Raw genomic sequence first — 12,225 nt, forward strand, 5'->3', positions numbered from 1 at the left:
TTGGGGCCGGGCCAGTGTGGGCTAGAGCATGGTCCAGAGAGGCAGGGAGCCTGTGTCCTGGCTTCCAGCTTGCCTTCCCTGCCTCACAGAAGTATTGTAAGGGGCACAGAGTGGACAAAGAGAAACATGGAGGCTGTCTGAGGATGTCCCCATGGCTGGCCTCTCCTCCCTGCTCCATTTTCAGTTGCCCATCGGTGTCCTACTCCTTGGACCTGCCAGCCACCAGCATCATCATCACCTTTCACAATGAGGCCCGCTCCACACTCCTGCGCACGGTGAAGAGGTAAGGCCAGCCACCCACCTGCATTTCATTGGTGCCATTCCCCCAAAGCCTCGGGGGTCTGCAGTGCCTCTGGCTGGGCAGGACGTTGAGATTGAGATCAGACCATGTGAAAGCCAGTGAGCACTGGGAGGATGAATCCTGTCCTTCCAGGAAGCTGGGGCTAGTGTGTACGGGGGTCAGAGAGATCCCAGGAGTCTACAAGGAGTTGAAGACAAGGTCAGGTGTCCAGGGTGAGGGCAGAAATGCAGGGGGTGGGAGCAGAGGGAGGCAGGGATGAACAGAGGCCTCCAGAGGAGGGGGGGCAAACCCCATAGGTCCCTGTTGGTGAATCAGAGAAAGGTGTCCCTCTGTCCTCCTAATCCTGGTCTTACCGTCAAGTTCAATCCACTCTTGACCCATTTCCTCAATGAACTTAGACAAGAATGGGATTCAGAAAGGAGTGCTCAGTGGTATTCCATGGATTAAAGAAACTTGGGTGTCCCTTCCCAGACAAGGGGGGCAGAAGAGGGACAGAGGAAGGGCAGGGGGCAGGAGCTCCTTGAGAATGACCTTGGGGCCAGCAGGAGTCTCGCCAGCCTTCCAAACAGGCAGCTCTGTCCAGCTGGGCTCCCAGGGTGGCTTGGTGAGCCTCAGGCAGCTCAAGTAGCTCCTGCCCTGACGACCCCATGAATGTCATCCCCCGTGACCAGTGCAGTTCCCTGAGGGCCCAGGCAACAGTGCCAACCAGGTCCTTAGAAAAGCTCAGAGAGCTCTTCCAGGAGCCCAGGGAGTTAGCAAGCAGTTGACCATGACCAATGTGCTGGTCCTAGACCTGGGTGGTAGGAGAATCCCATGTCCAGGGAGGTATAAATAGGAGGTCGCCCCAAATCCAGACTCTGTCTCTGTCCCCATTGCTGCTCCAGTGTCCTGAACCGAACTCCTGCCAACTTGATCCAGGAGATCATCTTAGTGGATGACTTCAGTTCAGACCGTGAGTATACACCTTCCTGTCTGCAGTGATCCACACCCCACCCGTTCCCCCAGGATGCCCAGGCAAGCTCTCTTAGGCTTAGCCTGGCCTGGCACACTGACCTCTTTGCCAATACTTGAGATCCTTGGTCTTTCTAGGAGCCCTCCCAGCCCTGGTGCCAAAAGAGGGGGAAAGTGTTGTTTTGCTTTGGATGGGACCCCAGTGACATGACATGTTTCAAACAATGGAAACAATATAAACAGCATTCTTCATGATTCTAACTGCCAACATGCAGAAGAGTGCCCCTTCTTTCTAGGTCTATGAGAATTGGGCCAAGGACAGGCATGGTGGCACACAACTGTAATCCCAGTCACTCAGGAGGCTGAGGCAGGAGGATTGTAAGTTCTAGGACAGCCTCTGCAAATTAGAAAGACCCTGCTTCAAAATGAAAAGGCTGGGCTGGGGAATGTGGTTCAGTGGTAAAGTGCTTGCCTGGCATGCATGAAGCCAGGCAAGCATGTTACCATTTGCGTTCAAATCCCCAAGCACAAAAAAAAGAAAAAGAAAAAAGATAGAGATGTAGATCAGTGATAAAAACAACAACAACAACCACAAAACCTCCTGGGTTCAAATCCCAGTACTGCAAAAAAGAGTAGATTTGAGAGCTGGGCCATTGCCCATTGCTGGTGCTCTCTGGCACTCCCTGGGGTGGGGTTCAACTGATGTCATAGGTTCAGGCATTCCTGTCTGGGACTGGGGACAGGACAGTCCTTTGACCAGTAGTGATGACCATGGCCCTCCATCCTTCCCCATCCCACCCCTTTCCCCAACCTGGAATGGGACGGCCCTCGGTGCAGCCTAACCACTGTGGTCTGATGCCCATATCTGAATGAACCTGCCTTCCTTCCCTCCACCTCAGCTGAAGATTGCGTGCTCCTGACCAGGATCCCCAAGGTCAAGTGCCTGCGAAACGACCGGCGGGAAGGTGAGTGCTTGGACCTCAGGGACCCTCTGGGTACCATGTCATCTGAGCCAGTGTGGTCCTGCTCCCTTCCTGACAGCTGGGACCAGGGTCTGCAGAGGACCCTCCTTCTATCGCCAGTCAGCCCTGACACAGCACAACCTAGGCACCTTGCCGTCCTTCTGGATGCTTCCATTGTTCCTTCTGAGAAGCAAGGCAGTGATGGCGCTCTTTCTGCCTTGGAAGGAGGCTGTCAGGATGGAATGGAAGGGCCTTTGAGAAAACCGAAGGGAGGATAAAGTAGCTGTGAACTCACCTTGAATCCAGAGGTGTTTGGGAACACCAGTGACAACTTAGCATCGTGCTCAGCCCTCAGGGGACACAGGAGAAGTACAACAAGCATGGTCCAGGCCCTTCGAGGGGTTAGTGTGTGGCCAAGAGTCAGAAATCACCACCACACAGGCTGGTTATAGTCGGATAATGTGGAGGTGGGAAAGCAAGAGGCTTCTGTGCAGGGATGGCCTGAGGAGGGTGTTGGGCCTGTGAAACCCAGGAAGGGAGCAGAGGAGGGTATGCCTGGCTTGGAGGTGGTGCAGGTGCAGGATGCATACGTGTGTGGTGCTCACCCATGCCAGGCATTCACGGAGCCTACGCTGTCACATCCCATCCTCATAATGCCCCGTTGTCCCCATGTTTTAGACAGGGAAGCTGAGGTTTCAGGTGGTTCTGTAATTTGCCCAGGGTGATGAATGGAGGATCCAGGAGTCCACCCAAAGGCTAGCTTCTTGTCCTCTCCCTCTGCTTCCACTTCCTTCCTGTGAGAATCCAGTCCTGGTCCATAGTGAGGAAAGGACAGTGAATTTTGATGTCAAAAATGTTGGGCCAGGGCTGGGGATGTGGCTCAAGCGGTATCACGCTCGCCTGCCATGCGTGCGGCCCAGGTTTGATCCTCAGCACCACATACAAACAAAGATGTTGTGTCCGCCGATAACTAAAAAAAATAAATATTAAAATTCTCTAAAAAAAAAAAAATTAAAAAAAAATGTTGGGCCAGGCATCGTGGCCCACGCCTGTAATCCCTGTGGCTCAGGAGACTGAGGCAAGAGGATTGTGAGTTCAAGCCAGCCTCCGCAACTTAGTGAAGCCCTAAGCAACTCAGCGAGACCCTGTCTCTAAATAAAATATTTTTTTAAAAGGGCTGGGGATGTGGCTCAGTGGTTAAGCACCCCTGGGTTTAATACCTGGTAACAACAAAAAAAGCCTTGGAAGCCATAAGAGAGCATTTAGAGTTGGGAAGGGAAGGAGCCTATTGTTGGGAGCCGCTGATGATTTGAGAGTGAGAGGGGAATGTGATGGGTGACTTAAGACCCGTCAGGCCAAGGGGCCATGGGGATATTGATGAGAGAGGACTTCAACTGTCATAGAAGTAACCAAAGAGAAATGTTTCCCAAACCACTGCATTGTAGGGGCCATCAGCCTGTGGAGGCTGCAAATTATTTTTTTCCAGTTGTGGGGATTGAACCCAAGAAGGTTCTCCTCCTAGCTACATCCCCGGCCCTTTTTATTTTGTTTTGCTTAGTTGCTGAAGCTGACCTCAAACATGAACTTGCATTTCTCTTACCTTAGCCTACTAATAGGCTTTTGGAAAGATGGACGGCTGGTTTGATAGATATAGGCTGAGAGCTGGAGAGAGGTGTGGCCAGGGACATTTCTCCAAAAAGTGATTGTATTCAGAGGTCTTAGAGTGAGGCCCTTCTTTCTCACAGCTCACAGGACATGGATGGCTACTCTGGCCAGGGCAGGACCAACTGGACTTCCTCTCTCCTGACCAGATAGGTCCTCAGCCCTGAGCAGGAAGCTGCCAGGAGCAAGGCCATTCTTTGCCATCAGTGAGCCATTGGTGAGACTGTCATGGGATGGGGATGGAACAGCGGAACCTAACATGCGTAGGTCCCCCAGGCGCTGGGCTCTCCCCTTGTCATCTTGGTTCCTCCTGACAGGCAGGGCTCAGTGTATCTTTCTGAATCTCATAGACAAGAAAACTGAGACTCAGAGAGGCTAAATAACATGCTCAAAGTGAGTGAAGGTGTTGGCACACAAACTCAAGCCTGTTACAATCTAGAAGATTCTCTCCATGTCACACTTGGTGGTGCGCCTGGAGAGGCCTGCCCAGAAGTCCCCAGGTGAAAGGGGCTTTGTGCTCTGGTTCCGCCTCAGTCTCAACCCATACTTTATTGTATTTTCCACTCACTACACTCTAACGTAACGGCACTGTCTGGTGGATGGAGGGTGCTCAGGGAGTGACCTTGAACAATGACAGGTGATGGATGGAAGAGAGGAAGAAAGGGTAAGGAGGAAGCAAACAGATGTGCGGAAGGAAGGCCACTGACAATACCTCAGAGAGCCTATGCCCATAGGGGCTGAGGGCCCTGGGCAGCACATTGGCTCAGTTCTGATGTCAAGCGCTGCTGTCCTCTCCCTTTGCAGGGCTGATCCGATCCCGAGTTCGAGGGGCAGATGTGGCCGCAGCTGCCATCCTCACCTTTCTGGATAGCCACTGCGAAGTGAACACGGAGTGGCTGCAGCCCATGCTGCAGCGGGTGAAGGAGGTGAGCTGTGTGTTTCCGGGGCAGCTGGGTGTCCTTTGGGACAGAGGGAACCGTCTGTGATGTCGGGCAGGCATTGTGGGAAGCCTCATAGATCTGCTTCCCCTCTGAGAGACTTCACAGCATCGGGCTTTCTCATCTGAAAGCAGGGGTGACTGTCATGTTTGTCCCATGGGCTGTCTCGAGAACCACATTGGATGGAAGCCTGGGTGAGCGAGGAAGGTCCCTCTGTGAATGGTGTTACTCTTCTCCTGAGAGAGGGGGAGCTTGTGGTCAGGTTGGGAAGCCCTGGAAGGAGGCAGGAGAGGCTGAGCTCTCAACGGGAGGGGAGGGTGGGGGCTCCTTCCATGTGCTTGCTGTTCTCCAGAGTGGGAGGATTTGGACAGATGGCGAAGAAGGATAAGGCAGTTACAACTCAACTAGAAGAGGACAAATAGCCCAATTTTTAAAAAAATGGGCAAAGGATTTGAATAGACATTTCTTCAAGGAAGATACACAATGAGCCCATGAAAAGATGTTCGACTTTATTAGTCATTCAGGAAATACAAGTCTAAGCCATAACGAGATCCCACTTCATAGCCACTAGGATGGCTATAATCAAAAAGAGGGACACTGGCAAGTACAGGCAAGGACATGGATAAACAGGAGCCCTCAGTTATTGTTGGCAGGAAGGTATAATAGTGCAGCCACTTTGGAAAACAGTCCGGCAGTTCCCCCCAAATTTAAATAGAATTCCTAGCAGTTCCACATGGAAACAAAAACTACATCCACATAAAAACTTACACAAAAGTGTTCAGAGCGGCAGTATTCAGAATGGCCAAAAGATAGAGAAACCTATCATCTGATGACTAGATACATAAAATGTGGTGTGTCTGTGATAGAATATCATCCAGCCAGAAAAACACATGAAGTGCATCTGTGTGGTACAACACGAATGAACTTTGAGAACCTTGTGTGAAGTGAAAGCTCGTCACAAGAACCCATATATTATATGTTCCATTTATAGGAAGTGTCCGGAATAAGCACATTCATAGAAATAAAAAGTAGATTAACATTTCTTACTGGGGTGATGAAATATGCTGGAACTAGCCAGTGGCGATGGTTGGACATACTAAAGACCACTGAACTGGACGCTTTCAAGCTGTGAGGTTATAGCATGTGAATTCTGTCTCTGCACAGAGATGTCTATGAGTAGGAAGCAGTGGGGCTGATTTAGTTTTTAAATGTTGAAACAGGGTCTCACTAAATTGCTGAGGCTGATCTTGAACTTGCAACCCTCCTGTCTCAGCCTCCTGAGTCGCTGAGATGACAGGCGTGCTCCACAGAGCCTGGTCTTTATTTTCTTTTTACAGCACTTTTCACCCCTGAGCACAGACAGGCCATGGGACCATCCCCCCGGAACAGCCCCCTTCCTAGGTTTTTATTATCCTGAGGGTGTGGGAACTGAGGCGTGGGGCTGGAGCACAAGTTAGGGACAAGAGCAATTTGAGGGTGAAAGCAGAGTAGGTGAAGAGAAGAGGGGGGAAACAGAGGCACTGCTTTGTGGCCCCCCTGGAGAGCAAGACACAAAGGGGGCTATAAAGTGAGACTAAATTTTGAATGTGGTTTAAGAGAAAGTGTTGAGAGCTTTGCCTGAGGTTTACCACCTCTCCCACAAAACAGCAAAGCCCACAGTACTCACGGGTGTTTTGCAGTTGGACTTGGGTTCTGGGGGGTGGGACGCAGGGAGTGGCCAGCCTTGTAGTGGATGTGGCCTGAGAGAAGTGGCGCCTGTCCCCACTTACCTGGGGATCCTAGGACCCCTGCCCTCAAGTTGCTGGTGGTCCAGCTGGGAAGACTCACCCGAACAGGTCCCGCGGTAAGTGGCAGTAAACAGAAGTCCTGCTCAACCAGTAACGGGAGGGCCAGCTCACACAGCACCTGAGTCACTGTCCCAGGAGTTGGGACACTGTCTCACACTGATGGTGAGAGCGGCTTAAAAGAGGAGGCGAGTTCCCAGCATGGTTGAAATGATGGGACAGGAAGAGGCCAGGGAGCATTGTGCCCTAGGGACCCAGGAGGGACCTTGTAGGAGCCTGGTGTGGAGAGGCACACAGCTCCTAGGAGCCTGTCAGGGTTCTGGGATGGGCCTGGGCTGACTACCCCACGTCCAAGGAGACCTTCTTCCCAGAGCAGGGCCTGGGCCTTTTTTTTTTTTTTTCCCCTTTTTGCAGAGGGTCTCACACCATCTCACACCCCCTTCCTAGGACCACACCCGTGTAGTGAGTCCCATCATTGATGTCATCAGTCTGGATAATTTTGCCTACCTGGCAGCATCTGCTGATCTTCGTGGAGGTAGGTCCTGCTCCCAGGGAAGGGGCTCGAGGTCTGAAAAGAGGCAGGTTTGAAGGAAGAAGCGCCCTGGGTTGGAGCTCTTCCCAGCCATGCCAGAGTCTTGCACCATCCCAACCCTTCCTTGCAAAGATAAAATCAAGAGGGTTTGGATGGAGCCCTGGGTACAAGGGCAAAGGGCCTGAGCTGGCAGTTGCAAGTTTCTGGAACAATCAGTGACAGAGCCGGGCTAGTCACTCATCTCCCCTCCCCAAGCACTGGCACATCCTTTCCAAATGCTGCCAGCCCAGAGACCATGGCCACAGGTCCTGGCAGAAGGCCACTATGGGACAGCTGTCTCTAGGGTAAGGGAGGGGGAGCTCTAAGCCTTGTGTGAATTCCTGATATGTACACCCCAGAGGTGGCCAAGGCCTGGCTGTGTGATACGGTGGCTGTCGGCCACATTTGGCTATTGAGCTCTTGAAAAGTGGCTCATTTTGAAAACTGATGAGTTGGAACTGAGATGTGCTATAAGCAAAAAAAAAAAAAAAAAAGAAAGAAACAGACTGCGGCAGTTGGAATTTCCAAGACATAGTATGAAAGAATGTAAAATATGTCATTAGTATTTTTTATAGGTTGCAATGATATTAGTTTGGATTTATTGCATTATGACTATTTTATTCAAATTAACTTCATATGTTCTTATATTTTGATATGGTTCCTAGAACATTTTAAATTATGTCTGTGGCTTAGGTTTGTGGCTTGCAGTATATTTCTTTTGGAACACTCTGGTCTAGACTGGCACTATGCTGTCCCGTATAATAGATAATTGCCCCATTTAGCTGTTAAAGTTTAAATTAATTAAAATAAACTAAGACTTAAACTGATGATTCAGTTTATCAGTTGTAGCAGCCACATTTCAAGTGCTCAACAGCCACATGAGGTCCCGGCTACCACATTCATGCTGATATAAAACAAGTCTACCACTGCAGAAAGTTCCTGACCACCACTGGTCTAGAGAAGAGCTGGGGGCCATAGTGGATTTCTTCTGTGAGGCCAGTACTCCAAATAATGGACTTAATCATTAGCTAGATCTTAGGGCTGGTGGGGTTCTAAGGGGCCAGACCTCTCCCCTTTGGAAAATCACCCCAGTGCCCTGGCGCTTGCTGCTGCCCTGGCTGGAATTCCCTCTTCCAGGATATCTTCATGGATCCACCCTTCATTCAGGTCCCTATTCAAAACGTGCCTCTTCAGAGAACTTTTGCTGGCTACCTTTGTTTTGGGGGTTGAGGTACTGGGCATTGAACCCAGGGGTGCTTTATGCTTTACCACTGATCTATATCCTCAGCCCTTTTGATTTATTTTTTTAAAAAGTCTGAAATAGGGTCTCACTACATTGCTGAGGCTGGACTTGAACTTGTGATCCTGCCTCAGCCTCGTGAGTCGCTGCTGGGATTAGAGGCGTGCTCCATGGTGCTTGGCCTTTATTTTCAAAGTACTTTTCACCCCGACTGGTGTACAGAACCCTTATCTATTTGCCTTTGGGGTGTCTGTCTGGTCAGCACATTGTAAACCCCAGGAAGGCAGGGCTTGTCACCTTCTGAATGAGGGAGTGACTGCATGAAGGGCCTCTACCACTGGGCTCTGATCAAGGGAGACTCTGAGGGGTGGCAGAGTGAGGGGATAAGCAGGTTAGCTCTGCCCTCAGCCCGTCCTCACCCTGCTCTGTCCCTTAGGATTCGACTGGAGCCTGCATTTCAAGTGGGAGCAGATCCCTCTGGAGCAGAAGATGACCCGGACAGACCCCACCAGACCCATAAGGTCAGAGCTGCCATGAACTCTGAGGAGTCCCCTTTCTCCCTGGGCCAGGGGTCTGGGAACTGGGAGGTGCTTTGGAGGACCAACCGGTCACCAGGGCTCCTGAGGGTGCACAGTCTCAGTGCCAGCTCTCTTCTGGGTGCTTGAGCCCTGCAGGGACTGAGAGGAGGGGCCAGAGAGCCAGTCAGACATCCTGCCACAGTGACTCTGCAGGCAGGGACTTGGATCAAGTGGCCTTGGGTCCTGGGGCTCTTTAAAGGGCTCCTGGCTTCTGCAGCTCACATATTGCCTCTTCTCTCTCTTTTCCCCCAGGACACCTGTCATAGCTGGAGGAATCTTTGTGATTGACAAGTCTTGGTTTAACCACTTGGGAAAATATGATGCCCAAATGGACATCTGGGGGGGAGAGAATTTCGGTAAGTTGAAAAATAATAACAATAAACACAACAGCAATATTCATAACCCTGACAAGCACATCCTAAGGACTTGACCCATATTAAGTTATTTAATTCTCACAAGGATCTGGGGAAAGTACCATGATCTCCATTTTACGAATCAAAAAACTGAGGCAGAGAGAGGTAAAGCAATTTATCCACAGCTATTCAAGAGATTTAGGTATTCAGGGAGAGCCTGCGGCCACATGGTTAAGTGTGTGTGGAGGGACATAGTGACTGAACACAGACCACAGCTGCTTCCCTACCAGAAGAGCTTGGGGGGTGTGCAGCCCATGGGTGGTAACATGTGATGATGGTCCTCCCACCTGCTCTTTGACCCTAGGCCAGGGAAAGTCCCCCCAGGCCTCATGCCCTGCAGAGATTGCAATGATAATAAACTGAGGAGGAATTGAAATGCAGGCCACAGTGCTGGAGGCATAATGCTGTGTATTCTGGGGTAGGAACCCTTGAGACCCAGAAGGATCAGGAAGCTGCCTAGTCCTTCCAGAAGCAGCAGGGAAGGAGACAGTAGGGAGCTGGATCTGCTGCCCCCTCAACGCTGGCTTCTCAGCTGAGTGTTGGGGCTGCAGAGCACCCCAGAGTGGTCACCTGTTACCTGTCGGAGCCCAGACTCCAACTCCAGCCTGTGTGGGCTGCATGTCCTTGGTTAGTTAGTTAGTCAACTTTTTGAACCTCAGTTTCTTTGTTTGCAAAATGGGAAGGAAAGGGCCCTCTCCCCCAGAGTGCAATTAAATGGAAGTCAGATTGAGTGAGTCAGGGCAGGGTCCAGATGGCGCCCTACACGGGTTTTTAGGAAAGGACCTATTTACAGTGCGGCCACGTTACACGGACTGGGTCAGTGTAGTTCTGGGTGGTGCCACAACTGCAGAGAGCCGTAACCATGGATAGGTAGGAAAGATGGAGAGGGATTACCCTCATGGGTGTGGTGCCCGGGGGAGGGCGTGGGGATAATCCTTCCTCACCCCTCTGCCATCCTAAAGGAAGCCCAGCAGGGCAGCCCACACAGGTGGAGAAGGGCAGAGCCACCTGGCAGGTCTCCAGAAGCGAGGCCGTTCCTACCCTCACGGTCCTTTCCTACTGTCTCCTTTTTCATCCTGACTGGGTTTCTGGACCAACAAGAAGGACGGGAGGTGTCCCACCTATTTGACAGGTGGGGAAACAGGTGGCACTGTGTCTCAATCAGGAAATGGCATGTCTGACAGGTGTATGCAGCTCTCCTAGCAGAGCCACTGTGTCAGGGAAATGCTATCAAAGTCAAAGTGTCTCCGAGAGGTTAGGAGCAGGGCTCTTCTCCCTGCCTGGGAAACCCAGGAACAGTGGGCTGTAAACAGTCCTGCTCAAACCACCCTGGTGGAGATGGTTGTCGGTTTTCTCCACTTTGTAACTTACTACTGGAAAACGCTGCCAGGCAGGCATTTGAAAGAGTGAATTCTGGCAGCTGGGGTGCAGTGACTCTTCCATCCTGACCCCCTTTCATGTGTTCTGAGCCCCAGTGGCCTCCTCTGTGTCCTGGGACTCGGCCTGAAGGCAGTGTGGGCAAAGCCAGTTTTGCAAAAAGACTCAGAAAACTGGAAAAGAAACAGCCTCTCTGCATCTGGAGGCCAGCCTGCCTGTCTCCCTCCCATTCTTTCTTCCTTCCATCCTTTCTTTCTTTCACGGGGGACTGACAGAGACAAGTGAATGATCAAATAGCCAACTCCAGACTCTGCCTGAGGCGAGGGCTCCAAGTTTGGGGAACTTGAAAGGAACACTGCTGAGTGGTTCTGCCGAGGGTTTGTTTCTTACAAGAAATTCAAAGAAACGTCTGTGCATTCAAAGAAATGTCTAGGTGAGCTGCAGTGCCCAGCCAGTCGGCTGTGGGACTAGTTTTGAGGTGTGAGACTCGTGTCTCTGGTGGGTCGGAGCCTTTCATTTCATTCCTCTGTTGAAGGAAGGAAGATGCCCAAACTAAGACGTGTTTCGGTGTCCCCTGGGACATTCAAACTCAGGAGTCCAGAGGCCACCTTGAGTGGGGATGGCAGATGTGAAAACTTTGGGATTCTTCTTAAGGATAATTTTATTTTTATTTGATTACTTATTATAATTATTATCATTATTGGTGGTACTAAGGATTGACCCCAGGAACTTGTGCATGCTAGGCAAGCATTCTACACTGAGTCATATCTCTAGACTCAGGAATCGTTTATTTTATTGATTTATTTTGGGGGTACCAGGGATTGAACTCAGGGGCACTTGGACCCAGCCCTGTTTTGTATTTTATTTAGAGACAGGGTCTCTCTGAGTTGTTTAGGGCCTTGCTTTTGCTGAGGCTGGCTTTGAACTTCTGATCCTCCTGCCTCATCCTCCTGAGCCGCTGGGATTGCAGGCGTGCACCACCTGCCCAGCCCAGGAATCCTTTTAAAACAGCTGGATTGTGTTCCTCCTCTTCTCAAACCCTGCAAGGGCTCCATGACACTCAAAGCACCGTGGAGACCAGGCCCTGCACCATCAGCCTTTCCCCTAAACCACACCCCATGAGCTCCACCTCATCTCCCACTTCTCCGGGCCTTCTACTCTGCACGGCTGCCCTGCAACTCACAGCTCTTACCTCCGGGTATACCCCGTGCTTGTCCCTCTGCCTAGAAAGTTCTTTCCCTAACAGTTGAGGGAAAACAAGCCCATCTGTCTTTTAATGTCAAACCTAGTGTTTATTTGGCTCCTGGGGTGCCCAGGACCCCTGATATTTCCAATAAAGTCACATGAATCACTTGCTCTCCTGTTTTGGGTCTTGTCACAGATGTCCCCCTTTCAGTGAGAAGTTCCCTGATCCACCTAATTAAAAATATAGCCCCCCAACCCACCAC

At 51.0% G+C, this 12,225-nt stretch overlaps 1 protein-coding gene across 4 annotated transcripts in view; it reads left to right on the top strand.

Moving 5' to 3' along the window:
• Positions 1-12,225, top strand: part of Galnt16 (polypeptide N-acetylgalactosaminyltransferase 16) — a 113,603-nt gene that overhangs the window by 55,721 nt on the left and 45,657 nt on the right. For all 4 annotated transcript variants that reach the window (XM_040276357.2, XM_078050120.1, XM_013357525.4 and 1 more), the window contains exons 4-10: positions 185-283; positions 1,186-1,253; positions 2,152-2,217; positions 4,681-4,802; positions 7,046-7,133; positions 8,846-8,930; positions 9,240-9,343. In XM_040276357.2, the coding sequence (XP_040132291.2) occupies positions 185-283; positions 1,186-1,253; positions 2,152-2,217; positions 4,681-4,802; positions 7,046-7,133; positions 8,846-8,930; positions 9,240-9,343 (632 nt within the window). The remainder of the gene's footprint in view (positions 1-184; positions 284-1,185; positions 1,254-2,151; positions 2,218-4,680; positions 4,803-7,045; positions 7,134-8,845; positions 8,931-9,239; positions 9,344-12,225) is intronic.

Source organism: Ictidomys tridecemlineatus, chromosome 5, assembly GCF_052094955.1.
Source record: "Ictidomys tridecemlineatus isolate mIctTri1 chromosome 5, mIctTri1.hap1, whole genome shotgun sequence".
NCBI lineage: Eukaryota > Metazoa > Chordata > Mammalia > Rodentia > Sciuridae > Ictidomys > Ictidomys tridecemlineatus.